The sequence below is a fragment of the Zootoca vivipara genome, chromosome 15, assembly GCF_963506605.1.
Source record: "Zootoca vivipara chromosome 15, rZooViv1.1, whole genome shotgun sequence".
NCBI classification, from domain to species: domain Eukaryota; kingdom Metazoa; phylum Chordata; class Lepidosauria; order Squamata; family Lacertidae; genus Zootoca; species Zootoca vivipara.
In genome coordinates, this window is record NC_083290.1 from 36187658 (window position 1) to 36212515 (window position 24858).

General features: G+C 50.5%; 2 protein-coding genes and 1 long non-coding RNA gene across 3 annotated transcripts; 1 reads left to right on the top strand and 2 right to left on the bottom strand.

Annotated features, from left to right (window-relative positions):
• Window positions 1-14938: 14938 nt before the first annotated feature.
• On the bottom strand, window positions 14939-17094 carry LOC132591196 (uncharacterized). Its single transcript, XM_060268436.1, has 6 exons — window positions 16674-17094; window positions 16461-16565; window positions 16238-16343; window positions 15961-16023; window positions 15633-15815; window positions 14939-15539 (listed from the first exon to the last, which is right to left on the bottom strand). The coding sequence occupies exons 1-6, from the start codon at window positions 16872-16874 to the stop codon at window positions 15505-15507; spliced, it is 693 nt and encodes a 230-aa protein (XP_060124419.1). The 5' UTR covers window positions 16875-17094; the 3' UTR covers window positions 14939-15504.
• An 837-nt stretch (window positions 17095-17931) lies between these two features.
• On the top strand, window positions 17932-22301 carry LOC132591176 (uncharacterized protein K02A2.6-like; the record flags this gene model as incomplete). Its single annotated transcript, XM_060268355.1, has 1 exon — window positions 17932-22301. A coding segment is annotated over exon 1 (3876 nt), but the record flags the coding sequence as incomplete, so codon positions are not given.
• Window positions 22302-23607: 1306 nt separating this feature from the next.
• On the bottom strand, window positions 23608-24109 carry LOC132593243 (uncharacterized). The gene is made up of 3 exons (XR_009558601.1): window positions 24003-24109; window positions 23733-23847; window positions 23608-23621 (listed from the first exon to the last, which is right to left on the bottom strand). It is a non-coding gene; the product is annotated as an uncharacterized LOC132593243 (long non-coding RNA).
• Window positions 24110-24858: the final 749 nt, after the last annotated feature.

The following is a 24858-nucleotide window of genomic DNA, read 5'->3' on the forward strand; positions in this document are numbered from 1 at the left end:
AATTCTCCCGGCAGAAAAGTTGGTCAACAATGGCCGCCTCTACTTGTTCTTCAGTGGTGCCGAGAAGGAGGTGCAGAACTTCCTTAGCCCCTCTGTAACCAAAGCAAGGCCAGTTTTACCAGGAGGGTCATTGCCAACCACTCAAATTCCTTCCCCATCCTTGCTCCCTAGCAGCAGCCTGAAAGAGAGCCTCCCTTGGAAAACCAAGCTGGACTGGCAACCCCCCCCCCCGAGGTTGAAGGGAAAAGGACTCCATTGGCCCCTTTGCAACACACTACTCACCCGAGGAATTCCTGGTCATAATGGAAGTTGACAACCATCCCCAGGAGAGCGATCAGCAGCTGCGGGAAGTTCCGGCACACAGCTGCCTTGTATACCTCCATCCTGAGGATGGTGTGCAACAAGCTGGTGAGATGTTGCTGGAAGAGAGAGAGGTGCAAGTTACTTTCCCTGCTTTTCTGCAGAATACAGAAACCCCTTGATATTACCCTGGGAAGAAGGAAGCCAGAAAGCAGGTGGTTCGTCCTTACCACTTGGGTGGCAGATTCTGCCAAGGGGCTTTGGTAAAGCTGCTCGGCCATGAGATGGAGCAGTTGTTCTTGGTCGGCCGATGCCAAAACCTCCTTCCATACTCTCTCGCAGTCTCTGTGAATGCAAAAACAAGATCAATGGTCAGATTCAAGTCTTCTCCTTGCTGCCATGCCACACAGAGAGGAAATGGCAGCAAGGGCCATTTCTGAGCAAGCTCTGCATCTTGCCAACCTTTCCCTTAGCACAGTAGAACCTGGAGGGCTCCATACCTGAAGGGAAACTGGAGGAGGTATGCAACCACTTTCGCCAGGTGTTGGTGTGGCATGATGGACAGAGCAAAGGCGGCCATGTTTCTGCCCTGCACTGTAGGCCCCTGGGTGATTTGATAGAAGGCCTCCAGCAGCACCTCCACCTGTCAGAGAAAAGGAGAGGGTTGCTGGGAGAGTACAAGGAAGCGGGGCTGTCTGCAGGCGGATCCCTCCATCTCTCATAGAAAGAGGGGCCCTTGACCTGTGCCACCACAGCCATCTTCCTTCGAAGGTACCACTCAGGGTCCTTGGGAGTTTTGGACCTAGGCAGCTCCAGGGCGCCAGTTGCCCTATCCATTCTTGGCCAAGAGAAGAAGCTTGCCAGTCTGCTCCCAGGTGGAGGAGGATTCCCCATTGCTGGACCCATGTTTCTCAGGACCCTTGGCTGAGGTTCTTGTCCTGACATTGCCAGGCCTCTCTAAACAAACATGTGTCCTGGCCACCCAATGGCATGAGGTTGCCTCCCCTACAGCAAAGTGGAGAATCTTCTTCTCTCCTACCTTTGCAGACACCTTACCTCCACTTTTGTGCCGCTAAACTGCTTGATGAACTCTTGCAGCAAGTGGGAGATGTCCAAGGGGTTGAAGCTGCTCTCGACAACCAGGTCACTGGCCAGGAAGCACATGGCCTCCAAGAGCTGCTGCGCAGGAAGATAGGCACCAAAGACCTGAATGAAGCAAGAGAGGAAGGTCAGAGCTGCCCACAGGGCAGGGCTGGGGAGCATAAAGCCCAGGTGCTGTCTCTGCGGAACCCAGAACATGTGGCTTGAGAGACCGCTGTGCCTTGTGTGACAGTGACTTACCCTGGCAAGAGAGTAACAATCATTCACGAACAATTCAGGAACCGGTCCTCTGGTGGATTGGAGGACCTTCTGAGCTCGAAGGATGAGGGTTTGGTCCCACGATGTTCGTGCCAGTGTCTCTGCAAAGGAAAGCCAAAGGGTTAGTTCGGGCCTTGCTCATCCCACCCCATGCTGGAATGCATTCCTTCCAGTATTACCTTCTTTGCGCTGCAGGATGGGCAGAAGATGGCAGAGGGCCTCTGCTGCCTGCTGCCTGCACTCCGGGTCTGGATCCAAAGCACACAGACAGGAAATAGCCACCAGTTGGCCAAGGGAGGATGCAGGAAGCGCTACCGATGGCTGAGAAGAGACCCAGAGAAGTGACTGATAAGAGAAGAGACCCATCACCATTTTCCCTATAACATTTTTATTAAATCTTCAAAACATTCCAAAACATTTAGCATCCTATACAGTGGTGTGTGTGTGTGAATAATTTCTTTTTGACTTCCCACCCCTCTTTTCCTGATGTTTGCTTTTTACTTCTTCTTACTCACTGGGGTTTGCTGTACTATGGCCCAGCTCTTTTCTCAAAATTGGTTATGTGCTGTGATGCCTGATTGTCCCTTGGGCCCCTTGCAGGGTGGGCCTGGAAGGGGCAGCCTGAAGGCCTGGTCAGCCCTGCATGGTTGCAATGCTTTCCTTCAGTAACTCACATATTCCTGGATCTTCTGCAGGAGGGCGGAAAGATCTTGGAGCGCCTTCCTTCGGATCTTCCCACTCTTCATCCTGGTGACGACATCCATAAGCCTGGCCTTCAGCTGGTCCTTTCTGAAGCCGTCGGGAGGAGGATCAGCCGTGCCCAGAGAACCTGTGGTTGAGATGCTGAGGGGAGAGAGGAGGAGCACTTTTGTAAAAAGGTTTTATTGCCTCCCATCCTTCAAAGACCCCAAGCACCACCACCATAGAAATGGACCGGGGTGGTGGTGATGGCTTTTGGAAGCAATTGATTACAATGTTTCCCCCTTTTAAAGACACTGTCTTATAACATTTTTTCCTCAAAAAAACACAGGGTGGCTTACTTTTGGTGGGGTGTCTTTTTTTATTTTATTACCGGCACGGTTTTTACAGCTCAGGGCGCTGGCTCAGGGCGCTGCTGGGCTCTCTTGAGTGTTTGGCGCTGCAGCAGCCGCCAGTTCCAGGTGGCGGAGCAGCAGGCGTCCTTGGCCGGGCCAGGCAAGGAAGAAGCAGTGAGCCCAGCGGTGGTGGCAAGCACGGAAGCGGCAGGAACGACGGTGGATGAGAAGGTGGAGTGCGGGGATGCAGCCAGCAAGGCGGGAGCGTGATCAGCTGTTAAGCGGCGCTCTTGGAGCGCCGCTTCACAGCTGATCGCGCTCCTGCAGTGCCGGCCGCATGGAGTGACTATGTGAGGTGGAGGTGCCTGTGGGGGTTGGCTTATTTTCGGGGTATGTCTTGTATTTCTCAAATACTTAAAAACCCTGCCATGGCTTACTTTATGACTACGTATTAAAAAAAGGGGAAACAGGGTACTGTGGGGCGGGGGGGGGGCGGTTCGCATAGCATTACCTTGCATAAAGATCCTCCTCATCTTCCAGGCTGATTACTGATATTTCATCCTCGTCAAAATCAATTCCCTGTCCATGAGAAAAGAGAAACAGGAACGTCAGAATGTGAAGAATGGATCAGACCCATTCATGTTTTTGTGTTGATCAGGAAAGCGCAGATGAGGTATGTTGGGAAACAAACTGAAAATCTCTGTTCCCCATTTCCTTAGAGACCTTATTAATCCATTCATTTAGAGGATTTGTACCCCTCTCTTAGGGAAGCGGGTGGCGCTGTGGTCTAAACCACAGAGCCTAGGGCTTGCCGATCAGAAGGTTGGCGGTTCGAATCCCCACGATGGGGTGCGCTCCCGTTGTTCGGTCCCTGCTCCTGCCAACCTAGCAGTTCAAAAGCACGTCAAAGTGCAAGCAGATAAACAGGCACCGCTCCTGTGGGAAGGTAAACAGTGTTTCCGTACACTGCTCTGGTTTGCCAGAAGCGGCTTAGTCATGCTGGCCACATGACCCAGAAGCTGTACGCTGGCTCCCTCGGCCATTAAAGCGAGATGAGCGCCGCAACCCCAGAGTCAGGGGTCCCTTTACCTTTACCTTGCCCCTCTCTTAAGGCAAAAAGGCTCCAAGGGAGCCTTCCATGAAATCAAATGCAAGAAACTCCCTAATGGTGACTTCTTTTGTAATAACACGCAAATCACAAAGAAGCAATTCATAAACTAGAACACAAATTGTTATATAGTACACGTAACACAGGTTCCCAACACACATACTATCTCACAATGTAACATCTTATTGAGAATCAAAGGCCTAGCTAGCAATCCTTGGCCTAGTTAGCAATGCTTATTGTGCATGTGTATTAGATTAGGTAATGACATACGTATTAAATATGAAATGAGACAATGATGAATATTAAAATATTAAATGATGTAATGTTTTATGTGATTGGTTAAATCAAAATCCTTTGTCTGAAATGTTATAAATTCCTGCCCGACCTTTGGGCGGGGTTGCAGTATTCCGAAAAGATTTGACTGTAACCTTATTGCTTTGCAATAAACAAAATGGACTCCTAACTCCTCTTGTCTCTGAGTTTTATTGGCTAACTCAGAAGATAAGCCATTTTTGGCTTACAACAATGCTGGCCACATGACCCAGAAACTGTATGCTGGCTCCCTCGGCCAGTAAAGCGAGACCCCAGAGTCAGGGGTCCCTTTACCTTGTCCCTCTTTTAAGGCAAAAAGGCTCCAAGGGAGCCTTCCATGATATCAAATGCAAGAAACTCCACTCCCTAATGGTGGTTTCTTTTAAACAATCTGATCAACAGAAATACAACACACAAGGAAAGGGGGCAAGGAAGGCAGAGGAAAAGACAACTCAGAAGCTCAGGCCTCAGTGTCTAGAATGTCATCTCTCCCACTGAGGCAGCCTGATGAAATGGCTGCCGCCAGATGACAGTTGGGGGAGAGGAGGCCTGAGGGAGCTGGCCTGTCTCAGCAGAGCCCATGGCGCTGTTTCTCATCCGTCCTTCCTCCAAGAGCAGAGCTCCGCCAGGCCTCCTGTCTCTCCCTCGCCTGCACCTGGGAGCAGCCCTTTCCTGCAATGGACTCTGTGGACAGGTGGGTAGCAGGGCTCCCTGCCTCAGCTCTGCAGAAAAACCAGCTCCATCCGGCACCCCCTTCCCCTCCACTTGGCCAGCCACTCACGCTTTCTTTTCTTCTTCTGTTTTTCCCTTTCCCTTCCAAATTATAGTACAACATTACATCCAGCATGTAGAAATATAAATGATGCCTCTCCCAGATTCACATGAACATAAACCAGAAGGAATCCTCTGTACAAAATAATATTCAATCGACTGCAATATAGGACACTGAATTTTCCTTTTCAGCATTCCTTCTCCCCTTCCAAAAACCTGGGCAAAGCTCAACCCTTTCTTTGATTTTGGATAGCTCTTTGCCAAACTTGGTGATACTATTAATCTAGCTTCTAGAGTTAAGTCCACTGGCCCTGGCAACCTCCACTTACCTCCAGGGGTCGTGGGGAAGCCATCTTCTAATGTAGTGACTGAGCGAAGGTCACTACTGGCCACCTCTGCAAACCTCGAGATGCTGAAGATGCAGGACTGTTCAAACGGTCACAAGTTCCGTTGCTAGGCAGCGGCCCTTGAGAACATGGAATTCCCGGCCTCAGTGCCAATGTTCTAGGAGAGTCCATGTGGCCTAGTGGTTAGAGCAATGTGAATGCCATGCAACTCAAGGGTGATATATATATTCTTTGAAATGTACAGTTTAATACTTTTTATTATTATTTTAATCCTGCTTTGCAGACTCTTGTTGTCTTCTAAAGCAACTGACACTGATTTAAAAGAAGATGAGACAAGTCCTGTCCTCAGGTTTAGAAACTCCAAAGACACCCAATGGAAGGGATGTGGAGGAACAAGGCAGAGGAAGAGCCCCTTTCCCAAGGCCCAAGGAGAGGCCTGAGATGTCCCCAGGCAAGTCCTGTCCTGCTGGTGCCACGCTGACCTTCTCCACCCCCAGCTCTTCTTGGACAGAGACACAGCCACTGACCATGTAGGGCTTCATGCCCAACTTCAAGGGGGCTGTGGGGCTCAAGTCCCTCTCAGATTTCCCCAGGGGGCTTATCTGGGCCCCACAGGCAGTGACTGGCAAATGCGCAGGCTCACTTGAGGGGCTCAGTTGCAACTATGTTATCCTACAGGTTCCAGGATGGGGTGGGTGGGTGTTTATGGAGAATTGGTAGCCTGGCTCCAAGGGCCCATTGCCCTCACAAAGGGCCTCCCCCTGAGCCCTGAGGGAAGAGAGGTGAGTTTCAGCAAGACCCAAGGCAGCCATTCAGCCTCTAGCCTTTTTTGAGGCGTCCGGAGGAGACTGGTGAAACAGGGCTTATATACACTTCCGCCCGCCCCCTTGCGACACCCACCTAGGGCAGGATTGGCTGCTTTGCACTCAGCAGTCAATCACAATGCAGGGTTCAGAAGCCTGTCCTGTCTTGTGATGCGGACTCAGCTGAGAGCAGGAGACACCAAGGAGCAGATAGAACCCCTGACACCCCCCCTTTTCCTGGGAGCAACCAACTGCAAGGCCTCTGCATTGCCCCACAGAGGAGGGCCAAGGTCTGAAGGCGGCTGGATGGCCCAGTCAAGGGCCTCCCTGATAGGAAATAGAAATACGGTCTCCAGCTTTCCTAGGAGTGACACACTGCAAGGCTTCCGCTGGGCCTACGATGGCCACCTTTGGCAGACCCTCCAGGTGTCCTTATTTTCCAGGGCCGTCTCTGATTTAGCAGAGCCGTCCCAGTTTCTGATTTGATCCTGGAATGTTCCACTTTCCTTAGAATGTCCCTCGTTTGTTTGGGAAAATGGCCTGGAAGTTATGGAATTACAATGATACCTTAATTCTCAGACTCAATCCATTCCGGAAGTCCGTTCCAAAAGCAAAGCGTTTCCAAACCAAGCTGCGCTTTCCCATAGAAAGTAATGCAACATGGATTAATCCATTTTAGACTTTTAAAAACAACGCCTGAAACAGTTATTTAACATGAATAGACCATTGATCCATAAAATGAAAACAATAAACATTGTACTGCAGTCACACAGATTCCCCTGGGGGGCTTACATGGGCCCCACAGGCAGCAGACAGTCCCTGGCAAATGCTCCCCACCTGCTGAATTTCTGCCTGCCAGAATAGTAGTAAATGTAGAAATCAATCCAAAATAGAAGGAATAAAGAAAAGGGGGAAGAGATAACAAGAAATTCTTCTTCTCTTCCTCATGGAGCTTTGCCTCCAACACCCTAACGGTGTTCACATAACCCCTCATCCCCCTGAGAGTTCCAATATAGAAAGGTTATGGTGCTTTAATGGCCAGGGAACATACCTGCCAAGTCCCTGCCTGAGAAATAAGGGACTGGACTAGAAGTAGCAGACCGGAAGTAGCGCTGCCGCCATTTTGGAACTGGGCGGAGCATGCTCAGAAGCGACTTTTGCTGCTGCTCTGCCCTTTTCCAAAATGGCCACCGCGCCAGAAGTCGCGCTGCAGTCATTTTGGAACTGGGCAGAGCAGCAGCAAAAGTCGCTTCTGAGCATGCTCCGCCCAGTTCCAAAATGGCCGCCGCGCGAGAATGAACCGGGAAAAAACAAAAAAAATCCTTTTTTCCGGCTGGGAACAGGTGGAAAAACGGGGGTTTCCCGGGGAATACGGGAGACTTGGCAGCTATGCTAGGGAATGGCAAATGGAGGTTATTTATTAATTTTTTTGCCTCCATTCATGCAGGCCATTTCAGTGACAGAAACCTCAAGGTCAGAAGGCCTCCTTTGCAGCCTCCACGCCATCCATTCTAGAGGTGGAAAGGAGCCAAGACCCTTAGACCCCCACCAAGAGGCCGAGGGAAATGGAGCTTTGCAAGCAGAGGCTTCTGCTTCAGGAAAAGTCTGGCTGCTTCTCTGGGAGCCATTGGCAGCAGCTCTGCCCACTCCAGAAGAGCCTGCTGGCTGATGAGCTCTATTGGCTAGCCTGGAGCGTCAATCAGCCAGCTAAGGAGGGAGGGCTCAACTTGTGAGCTGTCTAGCCAGGTAGGGTGCACAAGACAAGCAGGTTAGGGTGAGGGAAAAACTTTTACATTTTTTTTTATTATGACTTCAAGAACGTGACCAAAGGCGTCCCAAAGGGAACAGGGGACTCTGTGCACCCGAAAGGGAACCAATCCGTCTTTGGAAGGCCAGGTGGCCACCCCAGCTGGGGCTTTGCTCCTGGATGATGCCCTTCTGACTCCCAGGACTGTCCTGATGGTCAGGGAGCCTCTCTCAGCCGGCTCCGCCAGCCAGGCCTTGGGCAGCCCCTGATTCCCAAGGAGGACCTCTGGGCTCCCTGGCCCTTCTGGTTCTCCATCCTCGGCCACCTGGGCCTTGGGACCTCAGCTGGAGACACCCAGGACTTGGCAGAGCCTCCCTCCGTCTCTGCACAGCTTCTTCCTGTGGCGCTGACTCTCCAAGTGTCCCTCTTTCTGTCCAGGATTTACAGAAGCCATCCTGGTTCCTGATTTGACTCCAGAATGTCCCACTTTTCCTTAGGACGTCCCTATTTTCATCAGAGAAATGTTGGAGGGTATGGAATTATGGGACCCCTGAGCCAAGGAGTGAAGTAAGTATACAGCCTTTACAAGACATGGGAAGGCAGCCCTGTATAGGGAAGTTGTTTAGTGTTTAATGTTTTATTATGTTTTTATATATGTTGAAAGCAGTCCAGAGTGGCCTGGGGCAACCCAGTCAGATGGGCGGAGTATAAATAGTATAATAATAATAACAACAACAACAACAACAACAACAACAACAACAATAACAACAACAGGATGTCCGTATTTCCAAAAGCAAAATGTTGGAGGGTATGCAATCAGCCGAGATGGAAACACACAAGGGAGAGTAGTGTTTGTGTGGGAGGAGGAGGAGGAGGAGGAGGAGGAAGAGGCATGAAGGCATATTTGGGCCCTTTCTTGGAGTACTGGCCCAACTTGTTGGTATGCAAATGTGGAGCCCTATGTTATAGGAAAAACCTGCTCCTTTTCCTCTATGGGGTATCCAAGAGCCCGTATAGAGTCCTTAAGTGGGTTCTCTATTGTTAGGAGAAAATAACCGAGGCAAACCAGAGTATATTGAGAAGCAAAGCAGCTAGTAAGCCTGATCTTTATTCAACAGTTGCAACAGGGTCCTCACTCCCCACATGCAGGGAGGAGGAACCCAGAACAATGGTGTGCAAGCCCTTCTAGAGACTTTTGAAATTGTCCACCTTGTAGCTCAGTAAGAACCCTTTTAAAAAGAAGAGACATGAGAATCTGATTAAATTTAATGTAAAAGTAGTTTATTCACAGATTAATTCAGGTTCACTGATAGATCCCTGAAGGCAGGCTTAGGTTACATAACTATATACAGTATATATATATAGAATCATAGAGTTGGAAGAGACCACAAGGGCCATCCAGTCCAACCCCCTGCCGAGCAGGAAACACCATCAAAGCATTCTTGACATATGCCTGTCAAGCCTCTGCTTAAAGACCTCCAAAGAAGGAGACTCCACCACACTTCTTGGCAGCAAATTCTACTGTCAAACAGCTCTTACTGTCAGGAAGTTCTTCCTAATGTTTAGGCGGAATCTTCTTTCTTGTAGTTTGAACTGTTATGACATGACAGTTGACATGAACTGTCCCATAAGGGAATTAGTCCCAAGTGACTCCGACTGAGCAGTCACTTCTCCTAACACCATAGCTGCCAAGTTCGGATCGTAAAGATCCGGGATCGGCAGCGCGCGCATGACCGGAAGTTGCGTGACGCAACTTCCGGTGGCGCTTTGCCCTTCTATGGGCACCAGAAAATGGCGGCGCCAGCGCCGGAAGTCGCTTCCGCGCATGACCTGAAACACGTAAAAGTGACTTCCGACGCCGGCGCCGCCATTTTCTGATGCCCATAGAAGGGCAAACCGCAACCGGAAGTCGTGTCACGCAACTTCCGGTCATGCGCGGATGCGACTTCCGGCGCCGCCGCCGCCATTTTCTGGTGCCCATAGAAGGGCAAAGCGGCACCAGAAAAATGGCCGCCGGGAAGAAGCAAATTAAAGGGACAATGCCGGTATTTTCTGCCAAACGGGAGACCGCCGGGAAAGGGTAAGAAAAAAGGGGTTTTCCTGGCGGATACGGGATACTTGGCAGCTATGCCTAACACACAGGAATGCAAAATGGAGAAGAAGAAAAACAGAACAACATGGGGGAACGCTTGTTCCTCTGCCCAGAATAGGCCACACCCACATCAAGTCACATGCAGTGGAAGTCTGTCCCAGCTCAGGAGGAAACAGGAGGTTTTCTCTTGAGTGGTACAAAACATCCCCTAACATGTCCACTGTAGGAATGTTGTACATGACTGCTATAAGTTTCACATCCCACAAAGACCACCCCCAAAACATCATACATACTGTACCTCACAGAAGGAATCCAGTTTGCCAGGATATCTGTCACTGATTGCTTTACATTTATATTCTTTTGTGATGGTAAATTCCTTAATACCTGATTGCTTTACATGGGTAGCCTTTTTTAAATATATATTTCAAGGCTTTTATATGTTATTTTCTCTCTTATGGTTTTATCTGCAAAATGCCTAATAAAGGTTTGATAAGTAGTAAAATAAACTTATTTATTTTTTGCAAGTATTTACAAAAAGTTGCCATAAACAAACCAAAAATATAATAGTAAATAATAATAAAAAATTATCACAACCTAACAAAAAATACAATAAATAATAAATCTTTGCTTAATCAAAAAGCAATTTACATGATCTCACCAACCACCCCCTCCACCCACCTTTTTTTGTTTCCCAGCCAGTCTTATAATGCGCCTTTTTACTCTTCCTTTACTCACATGTATACCTATATCCTCACTGTCCCTTTTAATATTCATTGGTTTGGGCCTTCATAGATCTGTTCTCGACAAAGCTTGCTATATAATCTTTCAATTTCCCCCCCATCTTTATCCTTTTCTCATTTATTCCTTTAATCTCTGCTGTTTTTGTTGCCAAATTATAATATGATATCATTTTTACTTGCCCATCCTCTTTGCTTGGTAGCAGCTTCTGTGAGTGAAGTGAAGGGCTGTTTCTCAGAAGAGGAAACCCTGGGAGAGACTAGGGTTCAAATACCTCCTTACTCAGCTATGAAGCCAACTGGGTGAGCTGGGACCAGGTTGTAGGGATTAAATGAGAAGGCGAGAACTATGTATGTCATCTTGAGCTTCTTGGAGAAAAAGATGGGATATAAATTCAGACAGTCTTGTTTTTGCTGACTGTATAGAGCTTCTCCATCTTTGGCTGCAGAGAATATAATCAATCTGATTTCGATGCTGCCCATCTGGTGATGTCCATGTGTAGAGTCATCTCTCGTGTTGTTGGAAAGAGTGTTTGTGATGAACCGCTTGTTCTCTTGACAGAACTCTATTAGCCTTTGCCCTGCTTCGTTTTGAACTCCAAGGCCAAACTTGCCAGTTGTTCCGTTTATCTCTTGACTCCCTGCTTTAGCATTCCAATCCCCTATAATGAGAAGAGCATCCTTCTTTGGTGTCATTTCTAGAAGGTGTTGTAAGTCTTCATAGAATTGGTCAATTTCAGTTTCTTCAACACTGGTAGTTGGTGCATAAACTTGGATTACTGCGATGTATCGAGATCATTCTATCATTTTTGAGATTGCATCCCGGTACAGCTTTTACCTCCCTTTTGTTGACTATGAGAAGGCCACTCCATTTCTTCTATGGGAGTCTTGCCCACAGAATCAGGGGATGGCTTGAACTGTTACAGTCACCCCTATCAGAATTGACTTGGAATCTGGAGTGTTGGTAGGCTGCAGGAGCCCTGCATTCTGAAGCTCTAAGTTAAGAACAGAACCGGAACCTTTTATATTGACAGTTATAGCCTGTCGATGGCTTAAAGAAGGATCCTCATCCTTTAATTCTCCCAAATGAGAGGTGTTAAAACCAAGTAAAAAGAGAGAAGCTATAAAGTCTTGAGGGAGAAGGCTCTGGTTTACCAAAAGCAAGTGGCATTTTAGGGCATATTGTGCAGCAAGGAACTTGTTTGCCACCTTTGACATGCCCAACCTGAGTTCTCAAAGGTCCTGAGAACATTCTTAGGACTTTGCTGGATTTGGCAAGAATTGGATACCAGAAATGAGGGGAGAAGCAACACATCACAACACATTAACCAAAAAGGGTTCCTGGATTGAATATGGACTATAGAAATGAGAAAAGGCTTTGAAGAGTCTTTGAAGACATCCCTAGCTGAACCACCAGCGCTGGCATTGCCCAGTCCCTTTAAATCCTGTAGACCGTATGTGAATGAAGTGAAGGCTGTGGGATCGGGAGTGTTGATACAGAGAGGAGAACCCCATTGGAGGACAGTGGAGAATCTTGATTCTGTGGCCCAATGATGGCCAATATGCAGCAGCAGCATTTGTCCTCCCTGTGCAGGAGGCTCAGAAGGTGACTATCGGAGCTGATGTTGGAGATTATATTTTGCATGGAGTGCCTCAGATTCTCAGCACCAAAGGAAAGCTTCTTCATCCTACTTTCCAGTTCAAGTATGAGGTTTCCCTCCTGACTAACCCAAATCTGACTTTGAAAGCGTTAACTCCTTGAACCCAGCTACCTTGTGTCAGTTCCTGTTTCGGATCCAGGAGAACCCCACGATCATCTGTTTGCTATGAATCAGAAAGTTGTTATCAGGATGTTCCTTTTAGAGATGCAGATGAAGACATGTTTGTGGATGAACCCAGCTTCATGGCCGAAGGAAGGAGATATTCAAGATATGCTGTGGTTACGGCAAAGGGAATCATTACACAAGAAGGACTGCTCTCTCATTTTTCAGCACAAGAGGTTGAACTGATGGAATTGACTAGGACTCTCCATATCTATAAAGATTCTACTTATGCTTTTGGAACAGTGCAAGCCCAGGGCCTTTTGTGAAAGGAGAGAAGTTTCATTACTGCAGATGGACATCAAGTAGTAGTAGTAGTAGTAGTAGTAATAATAATAATAATTTATTATTTATACCCCGCCCATCTGGCCGGGTCTCCCCAGCCACTCTGGGCGGCTTACAACAGAAAAATAAAACACAATAATCTATTAAACATTAAAAGCCTCCCTGAACAGATCTCAACTACTTGCTCTCCTAGATGCCCTCTTGTTCCCTGTGATGCGTGTCGGATCCATGGAAGAGCAACAGACCCAAGCTAGGAGAAGAAATACGATGGATGAGAAACCTCTAAGGAAGTGGCAAGAATGCTATCTTATGGGTAACGTGCAACATTTTCACCAAGGACTAACCCCAACCACAGCATACTGAAGAAAGCATGATTTGAATTCAATAATAAAGAACCTTGAAGCCAAATCTGGGTGATGGACTTTTGATGGTAAATCTTGAAGGAATTTCATCAACAAGGAAGGACACATGAATGCAGTGAGAGAATTGGGAGAATTAGTTTCTAGAATAGGCACGTTACTTTTGAACACTGAAGCCACAACACATGAGAAGATGTGAGTCCAGGAGTGAAATATATATATATATTGAGTAAGATGCCATTTTCTATTGTATTCCTCAAGATCTTATAAGTTATGTTAGTTTGTTGCTTTGCTAAACAGCTTTCATTAGGCATGTGTTGAATGCAGTTGTTTTTGTTATGTAGGAGGGTGAAGATACTCTTTTAGAAAGGAAGCTCTTAAAAGTCTTGAGGGAGTTCTGCCTCTAAGAAGTCTGACGCCCTTTCCTTCAGGGACCAGGAGTGAATCTGGAACATGTATCCCAGGGAAGAACAGCATCGATTTAGGCAACAGTTTGTAGGCTCCATTGTTCTTCCCCCACCGCAGCCGCAGTCTTCCTTTCCCAACGGGATTTCCCCCCCCCCTTCTTCACAGGAGCCTCCTCCCAGCACACCCTCCAAATCTGCCTTCCCATAGGCAGCCTTGGATTCAGCCCTTGGATTCCAGCAGGGGCTGTGAAGTGCTGAAGGGACAGCAAGACCAGATTTTCTATGAGTTCTATGAGTTTTTCATGAGTTCTCATAGCCTGGATCTTGTCTCTGCCACTGGAGGTTGCAGGTGAGATGTATTTGGAGAGAACTGATAAGGAAGTGGGGCAGGATGGTGAAAAGGGACGGTTGTGAACATCCCCACCTCTGAGCGGCAGACAACTCCAGGGGTTCCTGCGCTTAGCCTGGGTTCAGTTTCCTTGGAATGAAGACTGGGCTGTCTTTGGGATATTAGGCTTTGCTTGCCCATAGATGCTAGGATGGGTCCAGCTCAGAGCAAGACAATCTCCTGCCTCTCCAGATTCCAGCATCCTCCCATCTCACCAGATACAATCCCTGCCACCAGCCTCTATGTCTCCATCTTACGAGCTGACTTTTCACAAACCAAAAAACTCACTTCTCTTTTTAACAAAAATATTATTTATTCATTTTTTACAAAGTGAATTTTTTACACATTTTAACATAAACCATAAGATCCATATTTATCATTTAAAAATATTTTTAATAAAAGAATTAGAATTACAAAGACATAAAGTGATACAAAGGGGGAAGTGAGGAGGAAAAGGACAAAGATGCTTATAAAAAAGAAGGAACAAAAATAATAGGCTCCCTATTTTGCCTATACTATTCTATACATCCATTCTAACCTATCTATCTTCCTAAAAAAAGTCCTGCTTGCTGTTTTACGTCCTGAAAGAGTCAATAAAAAGTGTCCAATCCACAAATTCACTTCCAGGTGGAGGGTCGATGTTGCTCATGTCGTCTTCAGGGCGGCTCCTTTCCCAGCTGATGACATTCTTGCGGGGGTCTTCTTTTCTCCGGACGTCTCCTCCCAGGCTCCAGCAGATAGACCGCCATTTCCCATCGTGGATTTGTTGCATGCAGGAAAAAGAGAAGAGAGATTCTGTTAGAAAGGGTACTAAATCTCATGAATATCAGACCCTCTTGTTGCTGCCCCCCCCCCAACAATAATGAATAAACAAAGAATTGGAAGTAAGTTGCTGCTGGGGGGTTGCCTGCCCCGCCCCCCACTCGAGAGGATGAAAGAGTCCTGCAAGGAACCGGACCCTGGGCTTACAACAGCGACTGGGGGAGCTCCATAGAGCCTGCCTGTCCTGGGGGCGGGACCCCCAACAAAGGGCAAACAATAAAGGAAAAGTTGTCCCTTTGGGGGCAACACTTAGGGGGCGAGACCAGATTGTGGGCCAGCCCCCTTGTGATTACATTACTGTTTTAACAAGGATGGGGCTTTAAATTGGGTGGGTGCTGTTTGATTTGCAGGGTGGGGTTGTTTTAAATGGTTGTTAAATGTGATATGTTGATTTAGATTTTGGATTTGTGGGCTGGGGTGTTGTTTTGGGGCTTTTGTATTAGTCTTGTGGCTATTTTTATTACGTCTTTATTATTTTAATTTATGTTATGTTCTGATATTTTTATTATGATTTTTGCACACCTATTATTCTTATTATGGATTTTGTGCTTTGTATGCTGGAACTTGGTGTTGTGAACCATACTGAGATTCAAAATCAATCAGTGAAATAAACCCTCAACAATCAAAAACGACATCAACAAGAAACACAACAACAACAAAAAGATTTCCTACCGCTATGTATTGGGGGGGGGGGTCGTGAGGGCAGCACCACTCCTCTTGGTCAATCCTGGTGGCGTTGATGTTCCTGGCGCTGGTCCAGACTGGATACCGTGGAGAGCAGAAGATGGTATCTCTGCAGCACAACTCTGATGTTCATGTTCCCTTGGCCTGGCGCGACTGCGGATGTTCTGTCAGGAGGAGAAAGGGGTCTTTTTTTTTAGAAACATCACCTCCAAATAGCCCACCAGACATCCAAATAGACCACCAGATGCCTCACTCACCTGGCATGCAGCTCAGGAAGTCCCGTGGGTAAGGTTCCCTGTGAACACAATGGAGCAGCCTCCTCACAAGGCGCTGGACCCTGCCTTTCTGCCGATGTTTACAGGCCCGCTGCATGATGTTCAGGCAGCTCCTCCCTGTCCGCCTGAGCCCTTCTTCCTCGTGCTGCTGCATCTCTTCCAGCCCTGAGTGGCAAGAGAGAAAGGTTGAGCAAGGAATCAGCTTTTCACAAGGCAAAAACTTCCAAAGCACCCCCACCAGAACCTGCCTTCACCTAAAGCCCTTTCTCAGCAGAAGCATCCCTCCCTGCTCTCTGTACGTCTCACTTACATGTGCCGTAGGATGCCATGTCTTGACTGTGTATGAAACTGGCATCCCGGAAAGCCAGATGACCTAGCGAGACAGGGCAAGAAAAGGGACGTCATCGGCAGCTCGGCAGGAGGACAGGTATGCTAGAGCCTCCACCCTTGCGGAGCACTCAGAGCAAGATCTGGGCGCAGATGGAGCCCTACCTAGCAGGTGGCCTGGGGACATGCCCATCCTCACTGGCATCATTAGCAAGACGTTTCTGTCCATCCCTACCAGGGAAGGACGTTGTTTGACTTACCCAGAAGCAGAGCTGCCACCCTGGAGACTGCTGGCAGCCTGTTGGCAGACGGCTTCATACATGTCAAGGCAGCACTCCGAAGGATGTTCTTGCTGAAAGTCTTGCTCTGTCGGCAAAGACAAAGGCGAAGGGGCATCAGAGAGGCTTGAGAGCGCGGCAGAAGAATCCGTAACCCCCAAAGACATCCCTGGGCAAATCTGCCAATGAAGCAGAGTGACCTTACCAGATGCTTGGCAGCCTGGTGGAGAGCAAAGTGGAGGCTAAATTTGTTGGGATGTGCCCACCACTTCACTTGTGGGGCTAGATGGGAAAGAGCCCTCCTTGCGGCCTGCAATACAAGAAGAGAAGATCCTTACAAATTGCAGTACATAGTCTTGGAAGCTCTTGAGAACAATCCCTCCCTCCTACTGCATAAGTCCACCTGCTTGGCCCTCACCTTGGCCACCTCGTCCTCGTCTTCGAGGTGAAGGAGGACGACGACCAGTTCATTAATGGCTTCTTCTTCTTCTGTTGTTGTTGTTATGGGAAGCCTTTGGTCTCTCGCCCAGCCCCGAAGCAGCCCCAGATGTTGGATGGCTGATGCCCGGACGGAGGCTTCCTCCTGTAGGCAGAAAAGATCAGAGGTTGTGTTTCTCATCAGATCACTTTCCTTTCTCCTGTCCACCAAGGTGTTTTGAGGCTGCTCAGCCCCCTATCCTCCTCCGGGGGCAGACTGGGGGCAGGGGGGACTCTCCCCCTGTGTTTTCCAGGCAGGCTTCCAAGAGAAGGTGCTCCAGTGGAACACCTTCCTGAAGCCAGAACATCTCTGCTGCATGCCAGTCTAAACACCACCCTTCCTCTTCCAAAGCATTCCTCCTCCACCCTGTGTGATGTCATGTGTTCCCTAATACTCACATGGGCAGCCAGACCGCAGTAGGTTGCCGCCAGCATCTTCAGCTCTTCCTCTCCCAGCTCCCTGGAGAGGTAAGCTTGGTGTACCAGCTCTATCAACTCGGGGAAGACATCAGCTTCTGCATCAGGGAGGAAATCCAGCAGCGACAGCCGCAGAAGCGAAGGGTCCTACACAAAAGAGAGAATCTTTTCAAAGGTCTGAAAGGCCCCACGCTGTTTCTTTGAGAACAGGCCCTTCAGCATTCTGTCAGCAAAAGAGTGCTGGACCATGATTCGAATCGAAATCTGTGCCCCTCCCCCCTCCCTCTGACCATCACTTGCCATGTCAGAGTCCAGAAGCAGGGATATCCCTCTGACACTGAGCTTCCGGACTTGCAGGTGGTCATGTTTCAGCCAGGTGAGGAGCTGCTCCAGTGTATCCTCACAGGGATAGACCTGCAGACGGCAGCTGAGCAGCTAAAGAGGCCCAAAGAGAAATAAACTCTTCAGTGATGAGAGGTTGAGGCAGGTTCTCCTTTTATCCACCACCTGGAGTTCTGCACAGAGCAAAGCCACTGAAGTGAATGGACCAAAGTTTGTCATGTACATCAAATCCAATGGGTCTACTCAGAGGAGCACTAAAACAGGCAACAGTCCTTAGGCTCAAAGTAGCCTTGACATAAGCCACAGAATATGGAAGGTAAACGCAGCTGCAATGTCCAAATTCTGATGGAGGCTGCTTGGGGAACCAAGGACATGCAAGGAGCCAAAGAACACAAAGCCCAACACTCGGCAGAAACCAACCCAGGGCCTCTGTTATGTACTGAGCTGAATCCTAGAACAATAGGATTCAGAATCAGCGGGAGCTACCCAATCCAACTCCAGGTGGAAGTGAATCTGCAACCTGATTGGCCTGCTGGAGCAGCCAATCAGGCGGCTGGCAGAAGTGAATCTGCTACCTGATTGGCCTGTAGGAGCAGCCAATCAGGCTGCAGGCAGAAGTCAATCCACAATATAATTGGCCCACAGGTGTAGCCCTGAAGTAGCCAATCACGCAAGGCCCATTGTGTAAATAATGTATATAAGCAGATGGTTTTGGGAAAAGAGCCACTCGTCTTCTCTTCTCCTCCTTGATGACTATGAGCTGAATAAAGAGCATGAAATTCACTCTCGACTCCGAGTATATTTCACTGGCGACGAGGATGGGATCCTGCTGAGCTGACCGCCACCACGCACTGCACCGCAGCACCGCCACCTGCTGCACCGCTGCATCGCACCGTGCATCCAGGCTTCAGCTCCAGGACCCAAGGAACCCAGAATGGCAACCGACAGCAGCTTCTCGCCATTCAAACCAGCATCAGGAGACTGGGAAGGGTACGCCGCCCATTTCAACTTCCTCCTGCAAGCGAAAGAAGTCACCAACGATGCCATGAAGAGGGCGACATTCTTCAGCGTCTGTGGAGAGGAGACGTTTGAAATCGCCCGGGCTCTCCTTGCACCTAGAGATGTCGCTACCGTCTCTTACAAAACAATAATGGAACGGCTGAAGGAGCACTTCTCACCACAGCCCTCGGTGGTAGCTTGCCGAAATGCCTTCTACGCAAAGCGGCAAGCCCCGGGGGAAACCATAACTGGGTTTGTGACCTCCCTCCGCCAAGCCGCCCGGTTATGCAACTTCTCAGAATTGGAGAACATGCTTCGTGACCGCCTCGTCGGTGGCCTGAGGGACGAGATGTTGCAACGACGCCTCTACGCCAAAAAAGACCTCACGTTCCAGATTGCCCTGGAGGAAGCCCTGGCAACCGAAGCCGCCGAGAGGTCAACGCAAGAGGCACGACCGGCCCCGCCATCCCAACCGAGGGTCTACCACGAAGACCTCACCGACGAATCCGAATCTGACAGGGAGGAAGTACACAGAGTACAGCGGCGCACTCAAGCAGCACACACACCACAGCAGCCTCGACGAGAAGGAGGGAACTGTGCAAGCTGCGGGGAGAACCACGAGAGGAGGACCTGTCGTTTCCGCAACGCAGAGTGCAGGCAGTGCAGAAAATTAGGACACATCGCCCGGGTGTGTCGGGCTCGACTCACACGTCGACAAGCATCAGATGACCGACCCAGGAGCCCCAGGTCACACGGCACCATGCACCAAGGCAACTCGACGGAGATCACGGACTATCAGGTATTCCAGTTGCCCCATCCCAGCACAGAGAAAATTTATATAGAGGTACAGATAGAGGGAGCCCCATGCCGCATGGAGCTGGACACGGGTTCAACTCTATCCATAATCTCGGCCCGAACATTAAGGGAACTGTGCCCTAATGGGGGTCCCAAACTAAGGCCGGCCCCATTCACCCTCCGGGACTTCCAGAAACGTAAGGTCCCTACTATGGGGGTGGGAACCTTCAGGGTGCAATATCGAGGGCGAAAGCAACAATTGGACTTGCTGGTAGTTAAGGGCCCCTACGTTAGCTTACTGGGACTGGCATGGTTTGCACCTCTGGGGCTAGCCGTTACCGGGGTGAACCGCACTAGCTTACAAGTGGACGTGGACGCCATATGCAAAGAGTTTCCAGGGGTTTTCGATGGGGCATTGGGACGATATACAGGACCCCCCATTGCCCTACAGCTAGACCCCGCTGTACGACCCATCAGGCACAAGGCCCGCCGGGTCCCGTTCGCCCTGAAACCCCGCATAGACGAGGAATTGGACCGGCTCGTGGAGCAAGGAGTGCTGGAGCCGGTGCCCAACGCCCCCTGGGAAACTCCAATTGTCACACCCGTCAAGCCTAACGGTTCGGTCCGCATCTGTGCAGACTACAAATGCACCATAAACAAGGCTCTCACGGCCCATGCATACCCAGTGCCAGTGGTCAGCCATGTCCTCGCCACCCTGGCTGGGTCAAAAATCTTTGGCAAACTGGACTTGGCCCAAGCGTATCAACAGTTGCCTGTGGACGAAGCCACAGCAGAGGCCCAGACGATTGTGACGCACAGAGGGGCATTCAGAGTAAAGCGGCTGCAATTTGGCGTTAGCGTGGCACCAGGCATATTCCAGAATCTAATGGACTCTCTCCTTAAAGGGATTCCTGACGTCACCCCCTTCTTCGATGATGTACTGATCGCCGGGCCCACACCAGAGGAATTTGAGGACCGCCTCCGCTCCGTCCTGCACCGTTTCCAGACGGCGGGCCTCAAGGTGAAGCGGGAAAAGTGTTTACTGGGAGTGCCGCAGGTGGACTTTCTGGGATTTAAGGTGGACGCAGAAGGGGTCCATCCAACCGGTGACAAGGTACGGGCCATTTGTGAGGCCCCAGCGCCCAAGAGCAAGCCCGAACTTCAGTCATTCTTGGGACTATTGAACTTTTACCATGCCTTCCTTCCCCATAAGGCAGCGGTAGCGGAGCCCCTACACAGACTCCTAGATAAAAGGGCCCCTTGGGTGTGGGGCCAGCGACAAAGGGCCGCATTCCAGGCAGTCAAGGACTTGCTCGTCTCGAACTCGGTCTTAGCACACTTCGACGAGAGGCTGCCAGTGGTGCTGGCATGCGACGCCTCTCCCTATGGCATCGGCGCTGTCCTGGGACACCAACTCCCGGATGGAAGAGAGGTGCCGGTGGCATACTTCTCCCAGACGCTTGCTGCAGCCGAACGAAACTACTCACAGATTGACAAGGAGGGTCTGGCAATCGTGAAGGGCGTAAAAAAATTCCATGATTTCTTGTACGGGCGGCCCTTTACCATAGTGACTGACCACAAGCCGTTGCTTGGCCTGTTTGCCCCTGAGAAGCAGACCCCCCAAGTGTTGTCTCCACGTGTCCTCAGGTGGTCAATTTTCCTTGCCGGCTACCAGTATGCACTAATCCACCGCCCTGGGAAGGCGATGGGCCACGCAGACGCCCTCAGCAGGCTACCACTACCAGAAACAGGCCCCGACCCAGCGCCTGCGCAAGAGGTTATGACCCTGGAGCTGCTTCCCGACCGACCCATTCAGGCACAAGAAGTTGCGCACCATTCCACAAAAGATAGGGTCATCTCCCGGGTCCTGGACTGGGTGTGGCGAGGATGGCCCAGCAGCAGCCCCGGGCCAGAATTCGCTGGCTACACAAACCGCAAACATGAACTGTCGGCCCACAAGGGGTGCCTGTTATGGGGAAGCAGGGTTGTTGTTCCCCAGCCCCTCCGCAAAAGGGTCCTCACAGCCCTACACGAGACACACCCAGGGGTAGTGAGGATGAAGGCCCTTGCCAAGAGTTATGTGTGGTGGCCGGGGATTGACAGAGAGATAGAGGCCTGGGTCCAACACTGCCAGACCTGCCAAGAATCCCGCCCGGATCCCCCTAGGGCCCCAGTCCAGCCCTGGGAGTCCGCCCGACATCCATGGTCACGCTTGCACGTGGACTTCGCTGGCCCCTTCCAGGGAAAAACATTCTTCATAGTGGTGGATTCCTACACCAAATGGCTGGAGGTCGCACTGGTACCATCCACTTCTACGGCGGCAGCCATCCGGGTACTACGTAAGCTGTTTGCGACCCACGGGCTCCCTGACACCCTCGTCTCGGACAATGGAACCGCATTCACGTCAGAGGAGTTCCAGACCTTCACAGCGCAGAACGCCATCCGCCACATCCGCTCAGCACCATTCCACCCTGCCACCAATGGCCAAGCGGAGCGCATGGTGCGGACCACCAAGGACAGCCTCCGCCGCATGACACAAGGGGACTGGGAATACCGCCTTGCCGCATTTCTTCTAGCACAGCACAGCACCCCAAGCACAACGACGGGCCGGAGCCCAGCTGAATTACTAATGGGCCGGCGCCTTGCAACTAGACTGGACCGACTTCACCCCGACAGAGCTCAGGATGAGGTAGTGGTGGGGAAAGGCAGGAACCCCCGGACATTTGTGGCCCAGGACCCAGTGTATGCAAAGAATTTTGGGGCAGGCCCAGCATGGGTACCCGCCACAGTCACCAAGGTGACCGGTCCCGTGTCGTACGAGGTACTAACGGAAGGGGGGCAATGTTGGCGCCGCCACTGCGACCAGCTACGGCGACGATTCCCAGGAGGAACCCGGGAGGAGAGCGGGACAGAGGGGTCCCAAGGGGACAGCAGGGCAGTGAGGCCTGTAGAGCGAGAGGGGTGGGCAGGGGAAGCAGAAGCAGTAGGCACAGAGGGGCGCCCCGAGGCTGGAAGGACACCGGAACCAGAGCTACAACCTAGTGGTTCAGTGGCGCCAGACCAGACAGCCCCGGCACAGCCAGCAGCCTCGGAACACGAGCCAGAACCAGAACCCCTGACCAAGGAACACCCCAGGCCACAACGCACACGGAGGCGGCCAGCAGACCTTGGGGACTACGAATGCAACTTCCCGGGCAGGACTGGAACTTAGAGGGGAGGGGTGTTATGTACTGAGCTGAATCCTAGAACAATAGGATTCAGAATCAGCGGGAGCTACCCAATCCAACTCCAGGTGGAAGTGAATCTGCAACCTGATTGGCCTGCTGGAGCAGCCAATCAGGCGGCTGGCAGAAGTGAATCTGCTACCTGATTGGCCTGTAGGAGCAGCCAATCAGGCTGCAGGCAGAAGTCAATCCACAATATAATTGGCCCACAGGTGTAGCCCTGAAGTAGCCAATCACGCAAGGCCCATTGTGTAAATAATGTATATAAGCAGATGGTTTTGGGAAAAGAGCCACTCGTCTTCTCTTCTCCTCCTTGATGACTATGAGCTGAATAAAGAGCATGAAATTCACTCTCGACTCCGAGTATATTTCAGCCTCCTTGCTGCACCCATTTCCTCCCGCGTCAGTCCCCCTCACCTCGATGTAGATAGCTGCCGCTACTTGTGGCATTCCGGCAAACTCCTGGTCCTCGAGAGCAGCGGTGATGTTTTCTACCATGGGAGGGATCCACCAGTGTCGCTTTCCGACAGCTCTGAAATGAAGAACCAGATCTGGGTAAGGAAGGGAAATACACTGCAGGAAGCAAACAGGGGCACAGTCCGATCCCGTGCCATAAACTCCGTTTGCCAGACCATTGGGGAAGGTCACTGTGTTCTTCCTCTTACCTCACCATGGCAGCCAACCCCTGGCTGAAATTCTCCCGGCAGAAAAGTTGGTCAACAATGGCCGCCTCTACTTGTTCTTCAGTGGTGCCGAGAAGGAGGTGCAGAACTTCCTTAGCCCCTCTGTAACCAAAGCAAGGCCAGTTTTACCAGGAGGGTCATTGCCAACCACTCAAATTCCTTCCCCATCCTTGCTCCCTAGCAGCAGCCTGAAAGAGAGCCTCCCTTGGAAAACCAAGCTGGACTGGCAACCCCCCCCCCCGAGGTTGAAGGGAAAAGGACTCCATTGGCCCCTTTGCAACACACTACTCACCCGAGGAATTCCTGGTCATAATGGAAGTTGACAACCATCCCCAGGAGAGCGATCAGCAGCTGCGGGAAGTTCCGGCACACAGCTGCCTTGTATACCTCCATCCTGAGGATGGTGTGCAACAAGCTGGTGAGATGTTGCTGGAAGAGAGAGAGGTGCAAGTTACTTTCCCTGCTTTTCTGCAGAATACAGAAACCCCTTGATATTACCCTGGGAAGAAGGAAGCCAGAAAGCAGGTGGTTCGTCCTTACCACTTGGGTGGCAGATTCTGCCAAGGGGCTTTGGTAAAGCTGCTCGGCCATGAGATGGAGCAGTTGTTCTTGGTCGGCCGATGCCAAAACCTCCTTCCATACTCTCTCGCAGTCTCTGTGAATGCAAAAACAAGATCAATGGTCAGATTCAAGTCTTCTCCTTGCTGCCATGCCACACAGAGAGGAAATGGCAGCAAGGGCCATTTCTGAGCAAGCTCTGCATCTTGCCAACCTTTCCCTTAGCACAGTAGAACCTGGAGGGCTCCATACCTGAAGGGAAACTGGAGGAGGTATGCAACCACTTTCGCCAGGTGTTGGTGTGGCATGATGGACAGAGCAAAGGCGGCCATGTTTCTGCCCTGCACTGTAGGCCCCTGGGTGATTTGATAGAAGGCCTCCAGCAGCACCTCCACCTGTCAGAGAAAAGGAGAGGGTTGCTGGGAGAGTACAAGGAAGCGGGGCTGTCTGCAGGCGGATCCCTCCATCTCTCATAGAAAGAGGGGCCCTTGACCTGTGCCACCACAGCCATCTTCCTTCGAAGGTACCACTCAGGGTCCTTGGGAGTTTTGGACCTAGGCAGCTCCAGGGCGCCAGTTGCCCTATCCATTCTTGGCCAAGAGAAGAAGCTTGCCAGTCTGCTCCCAGGTGGAGGAGGATTCCCCATTGCTGGACCCATGTTTCTCAGGACCCTTGGCTGAGGTTCTTGTCCTGACATTGCCAGGCCTCTCTAAACAAACATGTGTCCTGGCCACCCAATGGCATGAGGTTGCCTCCCCTACAGCAAAGTGGAGAATCTTCTTCTCTCCTACCTTTGCAGACACCTTACCTCCACTTTTGTGCCGCTAAACTGCTTGATGAACTCTTGCAGCAAGTGGGAGATGTCCAAGGGGTTGAAGCTGCTCTCGACAACCAGGTCACTGGCCAGGAAGCACATGGCCTCCAAGAGCTGCTGCGCAGGAAGATAGGCACCAAAGACCTGAATGAAGCAAGAGAGGAAGGTCAGAGCTGCCCACAGGGCAGGGCTGGGGAGCATAAAGCCCAGGTGCTGTCTCTGCGGAACCCAGAACATGTGGCTTGAGAGACCGCTGTGCCTTGTGTGACAGTGACTTACCCTGGCAAGAGAGTA